Source organism: Pan troglodytes, chromosome 23 (genome assembly GCF_028858775.2).
Source record: "Pan troglodytes isolate AG18354 chromosome 23, NHGRI_mPanTro3-v2.0_pri, whole genome shotgun sequence".
Lineage (NCBI taxonomy): Eukaryota > Metazoa > Chordata > Mammalia > Primates > Hominidae > Pan > Pan troglodytes.
In genome coordinates, this window is record NC_086016.1 from 37936357 (window position 1) to 37952916 (window position 16560).

Here is a 16560-nt window from a genome sequence, read left to right on the forward strand (position 1 = left end):
TATTGCCAGTTAATAAAAATTGAATGAGGGCTCTAAGGTTAAGCAAGTATCATCTCCCAAGCAAAAAGAGAATCCAGAAACAGGATTTATCTTTTATGTAAATTTTTTTAAAAAAATAAAGCAGTATTTCAAAAGAGGTAATTAGACTGATGATGAGGGGATAACACATGGAAGAGAAACATTTCAAAAGCTTCTCCGCTTTTCCAAAAGAGGAAGGAGTTTGCTGAAATTTTCTAAACTCAGATTTGGTGAAAAATTACTTTGAAAAGATATATTTGAAACTTCTTTCCTCTGGGTCCCAATGGGAAAATATCCCTACAGGTTTCCCTCCTTCCAAACAGCACTGCAGGGCATTATATAACTAAACAGGATTCCAGCTCCTAAAATGATGCCTCGATCCTGATAACTAGCTGGCTCTCTCGCCCTCCGGTGGTTACTGGGAGAGGAAGAGAAGAGAGAATACAAAAAAAGGGCAACCTCCTTAAAAGGAAAGCACTGTCCAGTGATGAAATTTCCACAGAGCATAGAAACCTGGAGTGAAACTGATCTTAAGTCTGAGACTAAAGGATTTGAATGTCCTACAGTGTAAAATGATTTCTCATTGATAAATCAGAGCCTCATCATTTCCTCTTAACCTATACATAAAGGAAAAAGGGTAATGGAGCGTACAGAAGGATGCTAACAAGAAAAATTGCCTTGCCAGGGAGAACTGTGGAAGAGCATTCACCTTTCCATTTGTCAGGAATGACTTGCTAAAATGCAGATTAGATATTGCCTGGCATAACCAAAAAGAGGCAGGGAGAAAGAGGGGAAAAGGATGAGGGGAGAAAGGGGGATTGAGGGGGTTGGGGGAGAGAGTGAGTGGGAGTGGGAGAGAGAGAAGAGAAGAGAGAAAAACGAGAGGGGAGACAGAGGGAGGAGAGGTATCTTCCATTTCCTACTCTCTCTCCTTCAAATGTATTTTAAAGCCTGTGTGATTGTGATTTATACATTCAGATTCGTTCTCCTGTCAAGGAGGGCTCTACCTGCCTCTGTTACACCTGAATGCTCCTACTGAAAATTTTCTTTGCCAGTAACAAAGGCATGAAAATGAAACATTCTTTCCTAACCTTCATTTTTAATAAGCAGTTTAGAGTAACAGCAAAACTACAATTCCATAGCCAATCCTGAGAAACCAAAGTGAACAAGGAATCAGATTTCCCTATAACACAAATTCTTCTGAAATTCTTAAAAGGAATCCTGCTCCCCTCTTTTTGGCAGTCTACAAGAATCTCTTCCTACCTCTGCAGTCTTTCTCTCCCTCCCTCTTCTCAGAACCAAGACAAAGAGGTAGACAAATCCCCACAGGGTCTTTCCTGAGCTACAGCTGCACAGTACAGGAAACAGAAATCTGCTATGGAGTTGAGGGAGGGGGAAGAAAGGATACGGATACATAACACACACATAAACGGACTCAACAGACACAGACTTTTCAGCTGATAACAATAAATCTGGTCTGTTCTAAGAAGACAATAATAATTAAAACTCTTCTTACTATACTCCACCCTCAAACCTTTATTTAGATCCCAGAGAGGAGAAAAGAAACATGCCGAGGAAGCACAAATCTTACCTGAGTTACCATTTTCTTTTTCTCCATAAACCAAACGGATAGATGATAAACCTTTCAAAGCAGCCGTGCTGGGGCACACCTCCACAGCTTTCTTTTCCACCCCCCTCCCCCCCCAATCTAGCTATTTAAGGGTGGGTAATTGATCTCTCTTTATACCGTTTTCCTTCCTTTTTCTTTCTAATGTTTCTTCCTTTCTTTTCTCTTCCTCTCTGGCAGTCTCTCCCCCTCCTTCTTTCTCCAGCTCCCTCCCATATCTCAGGCAGATGGCTGAAGGAAGCCCCACCCCTGAATGCCTAAGGTAATTAATCAGAGTAGAGCCCCACCTCTTCCTCCTCCCCCCACCCCCTCCCAGCAGGCTGACATCTCCCAACTCCAGAAGCAGGCCTGCTGGAGAATGGCAGTTTGGTGTACGCTGTGCGCACGCGTGTGTGCGCGTGTGTGTGTGTGTGTGTGTGTGTGTGTGTGTGTGTGTAGGGGGGAGGAGGGAGGGAGGGGCAAGCGCCATGTGCTGGCATATTTTAAGGATGCGATGATGGAATTAATTATATAGCACTGGAAGCATTCATAGCAGCTTACTATAGTTAATACAGACTTAAGAGATTCCAGCCATGAATGTCTAATGAATAAGAAATGAAACAAAATTATTTTTAATATTAATAAAACATTTTTACTGATGTACAGTTTATAGATGCAGTGGATTTAACAAGAAAGATGTGAAGAAGTGAAAAGCTATTACATGACCACTAACTGGAAGGTTTTTCAAGGAACAGGAATATGCAAGAACTTGCTTGTCCTGGAAGACCAAACCAGCCTAGTGAGAGCAAAGGACTAAAAGAGAGGACAGAGGTAATGAGAGGTAATTTAAATGATTTTTTTCCTACTATAAAAAATACCTGGAGACTCTGAAAAAGGTGTCTACAAATATGACTGCTTAAGAAACTTAAGAGATACACAAAGGTGCATGCAAATTTGCTTAAGGCTTCCAGCTTCAATAAAAATTTTGGTTAACTGAAAATTCACCTTTTGTTTTCTCCAGCCTTCTATGTTTCAGCCTTTATTGAAAAAGGTAAATCCTTTCTTATATATACCCTAGAAATTTGTGTCATTATTGTAAATAGTAATTGTTATAGAATGCTGTAGCTACAGGTTTAGGAGAATACTGACAATAAGAGTTTCTTTAAAGTTCTCTTATTAAAATAATATAATTAAAAAATGCATCAAAGATGTGGTTCAGTCCAGAAGTTGGTCTAATTCTGCCCTTTACTAGTGATCTTGGAAAAATCTTTAACCTCTGAATATAAACTTCATAATTTCCCTATTTTATATTATCACACATTCAAATAAAACAATTTATAAAATGATGAGCTTATCAGTTGTCTCATAAAATTAAGATTTTCTAATTTTTTACAGCATTCTAATGAATAGCTCATTCTGAAGGATTTATGAGATATTTTAGTTATGCTATGTATTTTTAGGATATATTTTCTAAAAGACTACCCAAAGGTTAAAAAGATTAATTCCAAAATTAAGCTTCCCATTTTTAATTTTTATCTATTTTTATTTTTTACAAGCCCACGGCTAACAACACGAGCTCTCCATTTAAAAAATAAACATCTACAGAAATCTAAATTCAAAATAACAAATCACACTGAGAATACATAGTTTTTTGCTGTCTCCATAAGGACTGTTTGGCAACATGCAGAATCAGGCTTTTAAAAATGTTCTGTATTGGCCAGGCGCAGTGTCTCATACCTGTAATCCCAGCACTTTGGGAGGTTAAGGCTGGTGGATTTCTTGGGCCCAGAAGCTCAAGACCAGCCAAGGCAACATGGCAAATCCCTATCTCTATTGTGAATTCAATTTTTAAAATTTTAAAATTAAAAAAATGTGTTGTATAACACCATTGGCTGGCACACTGCCAATACAACATCATTACACCCGCTCCTAAATTAATAATCATTTTAACAATTCTGAAAGGAACACAGGAAATACAGGACCATCTGTGGAACCTGGAGAAACTGATGTAACATAGTATATCAGGCTCTATTCTGTGCATTTTACAGATATCTGTATACTTGTGGCATAATCCATAGTAATAATTTTAAAAAGAATGAGATCTTCAAATATTAGGAAAAACGCTGAGTAAAGTAATATAGATAAGTACTAGGCCTGTTCTTATTTAACACTTTTTAGAAGTGACCTGGAACACAGAATATATAGTACTCTCTGAATTTGCAACTGAAAAGCCAATCAGAGGGAGATAAAAAGCAGTCAAATTTTCTAAAGACAAAGTGAGTAAGCAGAAAATGGGCAGGTGAGTTTCACTGGAAGCAAGAGCAACCCAGTGTATTTTTGGAAAAAATCTTGAATCATACTAATGGGATAACTGTGTTTTCAGTTCCAATAATTGAAATAAACCTCAGAATCACTGTGTATCATTCTCTGAATCCTCTGGTTTATTACACTATTCTTGACAAAAAGCCTGGGGCACCAAGAAGATAGCATCTCCCCCACAATGTCCCCCGCCCCCATCCTTAGAAAAGCAGCAGCTACCTTGACACTTAGGTGTGACTGCAGCCTCCATACATCATGGAAAGAGACAAGGCCCCAAGGAGTTTTTTTTTGTTTTATTTTGTTTTTAAAGAAAAGGGCAAATGAGGGGTCCCCACATGCAAAAAGTCCAAGACTAGGATAAAGGTTTCCTCAGGCCAGGAATTCATGCTACTTTTCTACATTTAGAACCAATATTTTACAGTGCAAATAGGCTTAAAAATTTATTACAGGAAAGAAGTGGTACAAGCTTAAAAAAAATGTTACAATGATTTTTATAAACTCACTGAATGACAGGCTCATAGTGAGGTCTGACTGGCACAATGATATTTTGAAGTGTGTCCCTGGTATTATAGAGGACAATTTGCTCCCTGGTGTCCAAGAGAGAGAAGAGCAATTGAGCAGCCTGGGTCTGACCCAGCAAAACTGGAGTCCCCTGGTGGCTGAATGTGCCCGGTAATGTACCAAGGAGAAAATCATTTTAGGACATTTCCTGTATGTGTGTTTGGGAGGAGAGAGACGGGCAGGGGCTGGGAAGCTTTGGAACAGGGTGGGCACGATGAGATGTCAGCTAATGAAGGAGGCCCTGCCTTCTCCATGGACAAATCCCCAGCTTTCAGCACAGTGTCTGGGACGTGGTAAGTACTCAAGAAATATTTATTAAATAAACAAATGAAGGAAAGAGGTACTTCTCCCTGTAGTCTCAACTCTTTGATTGTTTCCTCAGTGTTTCATCCAATCTCCAGAACCCCAGCTTCCTTTCCTCCACACTACTCAATTGAAATTTACCTTACTGAAGTCACTGAAGACCTCCAAATCATGGCCAAATTTAATGGACATTTTATGTCTTCTTTGATTTGTCTGTGGTATTTGGCATTCCCTCCTTTGGGAAACTCTCACTCTTAACTTAAAATGATACCAGTCTTTCTTAACTTTCCTCTTTCCCTGTTCACCCTCTTCTCCGTCGTACTCTTCTTCCTCTACCATCCTCTCAATTGTTGTTGTTACTTGCAAGGTGTCATCCTCAGATCTCTTTTTACTGCACACCAGAGGTTCTTAACCCAAAGTGCATGGTTCCTAACATAGGCACCCCAGTAGAAATTTTTCTTATATGCATTTCCATGCAGAGAGGATCTGTAGTATTTATCAGATTCTCAAAAGGGTCCAAACCTCAAAGAAGTTAACATTGCTGACCACACTTGCTCAAAGTGTTCCAACTCATTCTATCACTTCAGTTACCAAGAATTTACCCTGACGGCTCCCACATTTCTATTTTTGAGCCCATACATCTCTTCTGAACACCATGTTTTCCCTTGAATATGGCCGACTATATGGGTTATTCATCCTTCAAGGCTTACTTCAGAAATCCCCTACTCCAGAAAGCCTTTCCTGACCCTACTTGCTCCCACATCTGGTTTAGGTACCCCTTATCTGTGAGCATACTTTACCTTAGCACCTAATCCATGGTACATAACGGTTGGAGTTACTGTTCTGCATAACTATGACTAGACTATGAGCAGTCTGAGGGTAGAAATCATGTTTTATACTATATCCCCAGTTCTTAACCCAGTATCTGAATACACAGTAAATGAATGTTGGTTGAAATCAAACAATAATGCCTTGATTTCTATTACTCTAGCCATTTATTTATTCACACATGGATACATCAGAATGAAGAGCACCTATGTAGTTATCAAAATATTATAAAAGCATTCTTTCTTCCAAGAGCACACTTGGAGATATCTTCAAATTTATAAATTTACTTCACTTTTTTTTTTGAGGTGGAGTCTCGCTCTGTTGCCCAGGCTGGAGTGCAGTGGCACGATCTCAGCTCACTGCAACCTCCACCTCCCAGGTTCAAGCGATTCTCCTGTCTCAGCCTCCCAAGTAGCTGGGATTACAGGCACACACCACCATGCCCGGCAGTTTTTTTTTTTTTTTTTTTTTTTGCATTTTTAGTAGAGATATGTTTCACCATGTTGGCCAGGCTGGTCTTAAACTCCTGACCTCAGGTGATCCACCCGTCTTGGCCTCCCAAAGTGCTGGGATTACAGGTGTGAGCCACCGCGCCTGGCCTTACTTCAGTTTTATTTTCAGTATCTTTCAGAAATCTGAAGCTGAAAGGAAGATGTACAAAAAGAGTGGGAGAAAGGCTTTATTTACAATTTTATTAGAATAGTTCAGATTCTAGACAAAATAATACCCACTCATTAAAAAAAAATTTTTTTTAGGTGTTCTTGTCATACAGAAGTGACTCAGCTTCCCTACCTTCCACCCACATACCAGCACTGCTATAAAAGTGGATCTAAGAGTCTCTGTCTACAAGGCAGGGCTTGCTCCAACTTTCCCAGGCTGCCTCTGACACCCAAGTGAAAGGCAACATTAAAGGGAGAGCATTTCCTGCAATAATAAAAACTTGTTGGTATAAAGGCTCTTCACGGCACACGCCCCCACACAATAACCCTAACTAAGTGTAAATAACAATTTACACCTAACAGATATTAAATACCTTTCCAGAAGCACCTCTAATACAATACCACTTTAATATCCTTTGCCCCAACATTCCCCTTAACATAAATGAAGTCAAATTACAGCTAACTCTATTATTTCCCTAACTTTATTTCTCTAGTTTAGGCAGAGTTCAGTCATATAGAAGCCATTCACCATTCAAAAAAAAAAAAAAGTGAGTGTGAAATTTGAAATCAAATGCTTTAGATCTTATAGGCTTATAAAAAACAATCCTCATTTATTTCCTGTTCCCCAAAGTCAAACCTTTAGCACAAAACCACAAATAACATAAACTAAGACATCAGTGAGGCCAGGCAAATCAAAAAATTTAATTCACAAATTACTACATGTCTTTGGGTAACTTATTCATATCTTTAAGAAATCCCAAATCCCAGATAACTAGAGTCATACATACAACTGAAATTATGTGTACATTGTACACATCCCTGTGAGGGATTAAGGAAAAGGTTCTCAGACAAATATGAAAATGGATGGGATGTAAACAAATTTATCAATAACTGGGTTGTCAAGAAGATAATACATGATTAATCTGTGAAAACTGAAGACTGCTCTTTATCCAACGGCATGCCACGCATATGCCATGCCTCTATTATTAAGTTACAGGAAACTTTGTTGTCTTGTTCACCACTAATATCCCTGTGTCTAGCATAGTATCTGGCACACAGTAGGTACTCAAAAAACAGTTGGTACACAATAAACTAATTCAGAATGAGAAAATAAATTCAATTTATATAAATTACATAAACTTGCATATGTTAATATAATTACATACACTATATAAGTATAAACTTGCATGTTAATATAATTACATAAACTATATAAGTATAAACTATACTTGCATATGTTAATATAATTACATACACTATATAAGTATAAACTTGCATGTTAATATAATTACATAAACTATATAAGTATAAACTATACTTGCATATGTTAATATAATTACATACACTATATAAGTATAAACTTGCATATGTTAATATAATTACATAAACTATATAAGTATAAACTATACTTGCATATGTTAATATAATTACATACACTATATAAGTATAAACTTGCATATGTTAATATAATTACATAAACTATATAAGTATAAACTATATAAGTTAATATAATTATATAACTATGTAAGTATAAACTATATAAGTTAATATAATTACACAAACTATATAAGTATAAACTATATAAGTAAATAAATTTATATAGTTGTGTGTGTGTGTGTGTGTGTGTGTGTGTGTACTGCTTAACACCAAGGTCAACTTCCCATGAAGAAATGGAGAGCCTAATATACTCTACAGCATTTTGAAGACCTGAGCATACCTCAATATCAAAAGTGTCCTTTAGGCTGAGCATAGTGGCTCACGCCTGTAATTTGGGAGGCCGAGGAGGTGGATCACCCGAGGATGGGAGTTCAAGACCAGCCTGACCAACATGGTGAAACCCTGTCTCTATTAAAAATACAAAAAAAAAAAAAAAAAATTAGCTGGGTGTGGTGATGCCCACCTGTAATCCCAGCTACTTGGGAGGCTGAGGCAGGAGAATTGCTTGAACCCGGGAGGCAGACGTTGCAGTGAGCCGAGATAACACCACTGCACTCCAGCCTGGGTGACAAGAAAGAAACTCTGTTTCAAAAGAAAAAGTGTCCTTTAGATAGGTAAATTTCTGTCTCTCAATCTTCTAGATGCCTAATATCCTTAAGCTGTCCTTGGCTACCCTAAACCCTCAAATCAGGAAATTTAGCTATACCTCCAATAATTTAAGACGCTGTTTCCTCTTCCTCCAACTGCCCCATTCACCACTTGGATGACAGGTTAAGTAAAAGTGCCTAAGGAAAACCTGTGATAAAAGACAATACCCTTAACTTGCAACAAGTTACATTTTAACCATCTGATCAGAGGCAGTAAATGTTTAATCTGAAAGACTGTCTATAAGAATAACTTCAGGAACAGTTTCTTAAATAGATTTGTCTGGGCAGGGAGACTACATTCATCGTCCCTTAAATCACAAGCAAGCCTGTATCTCCTTACTCTGCCTGATTTTAAACTAATTTGGCCAGACTAGGTTCTACGAAAGTTATAACTAATAAAATAATCATTTTCAATGGCACACTCTTAAAATAGGCATGATTTTAACAATAAGAGCAATGAAAGGTCAAGTACCTAAAATATTTTTGAACTTTCTGTTGAAGAGAACTCACTTTGTTTCATTAACTCAAAACTAGCAATTCTAGAAATAACTTAATTAAAAATAGATGTAAAACCTTTCATTAAAAGAAATACTGTTCAATCATGTCCTCCATAACGTCCAACTGTATAATGCATTAGTATGAAACTGCAAGCATTATGCAATGGAAAGCTTGGATTTAACTAAGCAAAAGAATATATAAAAGAAGCTAAAAACATTTTATAACCGTAGTTAAGAGTTTGGGTAGTAACCAACCATCTACTACTCATTTATAAATGCACTGAAAAAAACTGTTACTTTAAAAAGGTAATAAATAAGATTGTAAAATAGCTTGGGATCCTTCCATTTAAAATTGTTTTTTTTAATCCCATTAGCTTTCCTATGTGGCAGAATGGAGAGTAAACCCTTAAATTTTAACATCCCATTACCTCCATTTCTAAACGACGTTAATTTCAGACAGAATAAACCTACAAATGGAGTAAAGACAGGAAAGTGTAGTTTCAAATACTGTGCACTACATTTATCAGTACTAAATACTAATAACCAAAAAAATTGGGGGTGGAAAATTCATCTTATTATGAATATTGATTAAAATTTTGCTGCAAAAGACTTTCATCAAACCATGTCATAATTTCTGAACAGGAACTCTTTAATCCACCCCAAAATTGGGAGGGGGAGATGGTCAATTTCCTTCCTCAAAAAATTCAATTACATACTGTAATTATTTTTTCATATATCTCTAATACTTCAATTCACTTGGGAAACATTTTTACTTTTTCAACTTTTTCCTCAAAGAATTTACTTATGTTATAGTTACTATAATTCCTATACTTTGCTGGTTGTGGGTCAGAAATTTACTGTTCACAGATGTTTCTCATTGAAAGCACATTAATATTTACTTGTAAAAAGATCTGGTTCTAATCTAGTCTCATAACACTTCCAGCCTTAAGCGGTTACAAAGCCCAAGCTATTGTTTTATGTCAGTAGAGATATAGTTCATAGATAAGTGAAATCCACAAATATATCAAAACCTCATTATGGTAAATATAAAATACTCTTAATTTGAATAATCCAAAATAACAGAAACAGTTATATCATTAATATAAAACATATAATATAGACCCCTATTAGAATATAGTTAAAGAGAAACATAATCACAGCCACTGCCATATGATTGCAATATTGATAGCTTTAGACTTGAATGAAAGCTGTAAGTTTACTCCAGACAGCTTATCCAACAGGCCCAATCCAAAATAGCTTGGGCCTTTAGGCCCAAAATACCTAATAAGATGTACTAGTTAGTCCATTATTTCTTTTAACTCTATGCATTCCGGTCCAACCTGCAACATAGGTGCTAATTATTAGAGAAATGGCTATTTGAAAGAAAAAAATAATTAAAGGAACATGAAAACAAACTAAAACAAACTGACAGACCAAGTAGTATCTTTAATTCAGAATTAATTGTATTAACTGTATTTATTTTATTCTAGGTTTCCATCACAATATTTCAAAAAATCATGATAGCTCAGAGGTCATCTGGCCCAACTCCTTCATTTTATATACAACAAAACTAAAGTCAAGAAAAATTGAAGTTATTTGAGCATGAACATGGTGGTGGTTAACTCTATTGCTGGAACCAGAATCCAGGACTCCTAACTTCAATTTTTCTTATTATAAGATATTCAGAAATATGCTTGGCAATGACCTAACATTTTCTGATTCTAGATTTCAACAAGTTAACAAATAAGATGTTACTAATCTCATCACAAAATAGTCTAAAACGTTAGACTAAAAATAGTCTTAGTGGGGAAAGATACCCTCTACTTTATATATTACCTTTCTGGAAAATACAACATTTGGAAACTGCCAACTGTGCCTCTCGTCTGCTCAAAACAAAGCCTAAAGTTTATTATAATATGATGGGTTTTTTACATTACATTTATATTGTCCAGCCCACCTGGTTCGAAACACACACACACACATACACACACACACAAACAAACACACACACACACACACACACACACACACACACAGAATCTCTCCAAAGTTTCAGAACTTCTAGGGGTGAATGCCAACCACCTTTGTCTGGCCACCAATACTATAAATTAAATCCTCTTATTACAGTAAATTAGCAAAAAGCACTGGGAAAGCTAGGCTCTGAATGGTACCGGGTCAAAAGACAGAAAGCCTGTAGGCACTTCATTCCACCATAAAGCTTCACATCAATCAAACAGTATCTAGAAATTATAACCCTTAGCTTACCTGGACAACAGGATATTGATAATCCATACAATATACACCATACATAGCAAAAGGGAAAAAATCTTCAGATAAGGACAGTACAAAAAGTGTCTAAGTTTTTGCCTTGTTTGCGCTGGCTGTCCTGTCCAAAGGAACTAGGTAGCACCAAAAAAATCCTTCGCTGACCTCCAGTCTACGCAGATAGGTATGCTGGCTCAGCTGATGAAGTCGGAGCTTGGTTGAGACCAGGCCTCCACCCCAACAGGATTTGACAATACACAGAAGAGATGTTCAGAAAAAAGCAAAAAGCTTTGAGTTACTAGTTACAGACTGTAAACTACACTGGAGATTTGCTGTTACTGTTGGTTTTTAAATTGACAACTCAACCAGAAACTCAAGAGGCAGAGAATGACAGCCAGGGAAGGGAACACAGGCTCCTCACACTGGCACACAAACACGGTAGGAAGTCTAAGGTATCCAGGAGCCAAAATAATATATATGTTCCAGGCTTTAAGTGCGTCAGAGAATACTCCCAATCCAGGACACGGAAAGGCAGATGGGACTGGTATTACTACTCTATTCTTTCTTGGGCGGGGAGCATGTACCCGTGTGCACGCATGCGCATTCTCTTTCTCTCTCTCATACACACACACACACACACACACACACACACACACACACACACACACCCTTCTCACTGTCTCCGGCAGAGACAGGTGTTAGGATTAACAGTATAAAACCTTTCTGCCACGGAAAGGAATGGGAGAAAAAAGTCACACTGATACACGCAGTAAGGGGATCCCTTTCATGACACTGTATGTTTTTGTATCATTTAACACCTCCCTCGCTGTGCTTTAACAGAGGCTAGGACAGCTGGCAGGATCAGCACTAGAAAAGAAGAAAGTGGCCCCAACTCTGAGGCAACATGAGTCCACTGGAGGCCTCCAGATATGCAGGGTACACTTGCTCAGCTGTTCCAGTCAAACTTGGAAGGATTAACTCCGGCTGTCTGCAAAAAGGTGGGGGTGGAAAGGTCTTTTCAGAAAAGCCAGTTGCTTTTCTCCTTTTAGGGAGCTGCTATACCCACCCTGCCATTATATACAAATACACATGTGCACACATATTTCTATAACAGATATTAAAAGCAGTAACAAACATGGACAGGTGTTAGGTTTGTCTGACAAAGCACAATAGGTTCAAGAGTTGGCTTTCAGAGCCTAAATGGCCCATCAAAAATCAGAAAACTGCTAAGTAATCCTTAGAAAAAGGACACAGAGTGAGCAGAAAGTGAAAATAAATGTTTATTAAAAGACAAACCAGTTGTAACTATTGATCCTACGAAATCTTCTATTTGGAACAAGCATTCAAAATTTCAAAATGGTAAATAATTCTAAATAAGTTTCAGGGGCTATGACGTCCCTAATCGTGGAGAGCCAGTAATATTGTAACATGCTTTTGGATGATTAAACCATGAGGATTAAATGCAACTGTGAGGGCATCTGTGAGAATTTAAGTATTACCATGCCCTCCATGCCCCGCCCCCATCAGTGTAATTCTTCTCCTTTTATGGTCACTGTAATTTATTTTAGGATTGTTCAGAAGAAACAGATTTTTAAGAGTCAAAATGGCTATAGCATATTTTGATGGTATTCTTGGTTAAACATTTACCTGAACTCAGTTCTAACAGATTAGGAGGACCACTATACTCGATTATCTTAAATTTGCTGGTACTGATTCTATGTGCATTACACATGAAGAACAAGAATAAATCTATTCAGTATAATTAATAAAACATTTATTGAACATCTATTGCAGACAAAATATTGTACTAAGCCCTGGAGAAATGAACACAGTTCTGTTGTCAATGAATTTACAGTTTATGGGAGAAATAGATAAGGACACAGGCAAAGCCAAAAAGCAAAACAATGCTACAGCACAAAACTAAATGTTGTAAGCAACTTCTCATACATGGAAAAACATTTTTTAAAAATTACTCTTGGCCGGGTGGTGTGGCTCACACCTGTAATCCCAACACTTTGGGAGGCTGAGGCAGAGGGATCACTTGAGGTCAGGAGTTCGAGACCAGCCTGGCTAACATGGCAAAACCCTGTCTCTATTAAAAATACAAAAATTAGCTGGGCGTGGTGGCATGCACCCTGTAATCCCAGCTACTTGGGAGGCTGAGGCAGGAGAATTGCTTGAACCCAGGAGGCGAAGGCTCACCACCGCAGCCGAGATCACGCCACTGCACTCCAGCCTGGGCAACAGAGCAAAACTCCATCTCAAAAAAAAAAAAAAAAGTTGCTCTTAATACACAGTTTTATAGTCTCTCTCACCATTAGAATTATAAAACCCTACTTTGTCAATTCTTAACAGAGATTATCAAAGCCTCATAACATTTCAGATGTGCTTTGCCATACCTTAAGGGATTATAATATACAGTCAGCCCTCCTTATCCTTGGGTTACACATTTGTGAATTCAACCAACTGCAAACAAAATATTTGTGAAAAGCAATAAAAAAAACCCAATACTGTACAATAACAAAAATATAATACAAATTTTAAAGACAATAGTTATAATAATTATTTACATAGCATTTACATTGTTTTGGAAATTATAATTTAGAGATAATTTAAAGTCTACAAGAGGATGAACATAGGTTATATGCAAATACTACACCATTTTATATAAGAAACTTGAGCATCTGCAAATTTTGGTATCTGCAGGGGCGTGAGAGGGTGTATCCTGGTACCAATCTCCCACAGATTTGAGAGGACTATATATTCTAACAGTCTCCTGTATAGGTATTAAAATGGTAATTAAGAAATAACAAAAGACTGGGTACAGCAGCATGTGCCTGTAGTCCCAGCTACTAGGGAGGATCATTTGGGCCAGGAGTTCAAAGTCTAGCCTAGGCAACATAGTGACACCTTTCTTTTAAAAAAAAAAAGAATGTTTCTGCAATAAAATCTTATGCTAAATTTCCTCTTCTAATCAAATCAAATAATTATTAATCCTTCTTCCTCCCTGTACACTTCTGTCATTTCATACATAGCAGTACAGCAGGATGGGCCAAATATACACTTATAAGCTAGTATCTTAAATCACTATTAAATCTCCTAAGATTCTTCTTGATATGAAGACTGGAAAATGATGATATGTCTTATACATCATAAAAGGCTGTAATAATGAACTATGGCTGATTAACTTAAACTTCAAGAGTTAACCCAGTTCAATATTTGGTGACTTAATTATAGAGGAAATTCCCAGATGCTGTTGTATTTAAGATGAAAGACTGTAATTCAAATCCTAAAACAACTGACATAATTTAAGCATGAAAGTGATCCCCAAATGTTATTGAAGGCCTAGTCAATTTCCAGAGAAAGATTTAAATTCTTCTGGACTATACATACAAGGTGAAAAGATATGACTGATGCACTATTAAATGAAAAAAATTGCCAGGCACAGTGGCTCATGCCTGTAATCCCAGCACTTTGGAAGGCCAAGGCGAGCGGATCACCTAAGGTCAGGAGTTTGAGACCAGCCTGGCCAACATGGCGAAACTCCATCTCCACTAAAAATACAAAAATTAGCCGGGCATGGTGGTGGGTGCCTGTAATCCCAGCTACTCATGAGGCTCAGGTGGCAGAATCATCTAAACCTGGGAGGCTGAGGTTGCAGTGACCCGAGATTGTACCACTGCACTCCAGCCTGGGCAACAAAGTGAGCCTCTGTCTAAAAAAAAAAAAAAAGAAAGAAAGAAAAATATTATGTTGTTTAATAATGTGTTATAGTTCTATATTTGTAAATGAAATTATATGGGGGTATGCATGCATGTATGAATCTATGTGTACATCAATCAATAAATTATGTATGTAATTAGACTTTGAAAAGCAGTGCTCCAAATAAAATGAAAAAACTAAAAAATTTATTGTGTAATTAGTTAAGCTTTTATTAAGTCACATATAAGTTAGACATGTATGTATATGTATACACATATATGTAATGTATTGGTTGACATACACACCAATATATGCCATATGTATACACATTATATATACACATACCATTATATGCCATACATATACATATATATACACACGTGTGTGTGTGTGTGTGTGTGTGTGTGTGTGTGTAGCCATTAAGACAAAACTAGTACCTCCAGGCGGTGGAATGGGGTGGTGGCTGGTTTTCGCTTACTAATTTAGAGATAAATTTCCAATCGTTCATACACATTTAAATTAGCATTAACTGCTCCTATAATTTGTTAAAAGTTTAAAGGAACCAAAACAGATTTTACTTTCAATACAAGTACTTTAAAAATTATTAATATTCTCATGGTCTCTGATTTATATGACTAGGCCAGGCACGGTGGCTCACGCCTGTAATCTCAGCACTTTGGGAGGCCAAGGCAGGTGGATCACCTGAGGTCAGGTGTTCGAGACCAGCCTGACCAATGTGGTGAAACCCCTTCTCTGTTAAAAATACAAAAAATTAGCCAGGCATGGTGGTGCATGACTGTAATCCCAGCTACCTGGGAGGCTGAAGCTGGAGAACTGCTTGAATCTGGGAGGCAGAGGTTGCAGTGAGCCGAGACTGTGCCACTGCACTCCAGCCTGGGCAACGAAAGCAAAACTCTGTCTCTAATAATAATAATAATAATAATAATAATAATACGACCACATTTGCTTTACCTAACATAATGTGATAACTATAAACTCTCATTTAAGACTAGAGGATATAGGCTGGAAGCAGTGGCTCATGCCTATAATCCCAGCACTCTGGGAAGCTGAGTCAGGAGGATTGCTTGAGGCCTGGAGTTTGAGACCAGCCCGGTCAACATATTAAGACCCTGTCTATACCCCCGCCCCAAAAAAATTAGCTGGGTATGGTGGCACACAGCATGTGCCTATACTCCCACCTACTTCGGAGGCTGAGGTGGGAGAATCACATAAACCCAGGAGGTCAAGGTTACAGTGAGTTATGATCATGCCACTGTACTCTAGCCTGGGCAACACAGCAAGACCCTGTCTCTTGAAAAAAAAAAAAAGACTAGAGGATATAGACAATAAAGAATCTTAATCTTTAGATATATGATTAAGATATCTCACCTAGGTTCTGCCGAAACCATGACCAGGTATACCTTAAATAATCAGCTCTTCAGAAAAATGTCAAAATAATGTAATATTTGAATTATAACTCTTATACTTTATCTTGCCTTTACCCATTTCTTTCTGTAAAATTTTTTTAATTGCTATAATTTGAAGACTAATAACTTAGTCAAACCAAAATTTGAAATAATACTGATGGAAAAAAAAAAGGAGAATCTTTTACCTATAAGACAAAACACACTACAAAAAATCAAATTATAAACTTGAAAGGTTTCTCTCTCTTTTCTTGATATGGTCTTTCTTCAGAATAATGTAGCCTCAGTTATTAA

General features: G+C 37.3%; 1 protein-coding gene across 37 annotated transcripts in view; it reads right to left on the reverse strand.

Moving 5' to 3' along the window:
- RBFOX2 (RNA binding fox-1 homolog 2) overlaps positions 1–16560 on the reverse strand; it is a 290149-nt gene that overhangs the window by 98730 nt on the left and 174859 nt on the right. For 2 of the 37 annotated variants that reach the window (XM_024352860.2, XM_003317170.5), the window contains exon 1: positions 1610–1883. The exons of 29 other annotated variants lie outside the window; for them this stretch is intronic. In XM_024352860.2, the coding sequence (XP_024208628.1) occupies positions 1610–1636 (27 nt within the window). In that variant the 5' untranslated portion in view covers positions 1637–1883. Of the gene's footprint in view, positions 1–1609; positions 2049–11140; positions 11723–16560 lie in introns of those variants that run through there. 6 more of the 37 variants (XM_063808236.1, XM_063808237.1, XM_054675465.2 and 3 more) reach the window with 5 other exon arrangements.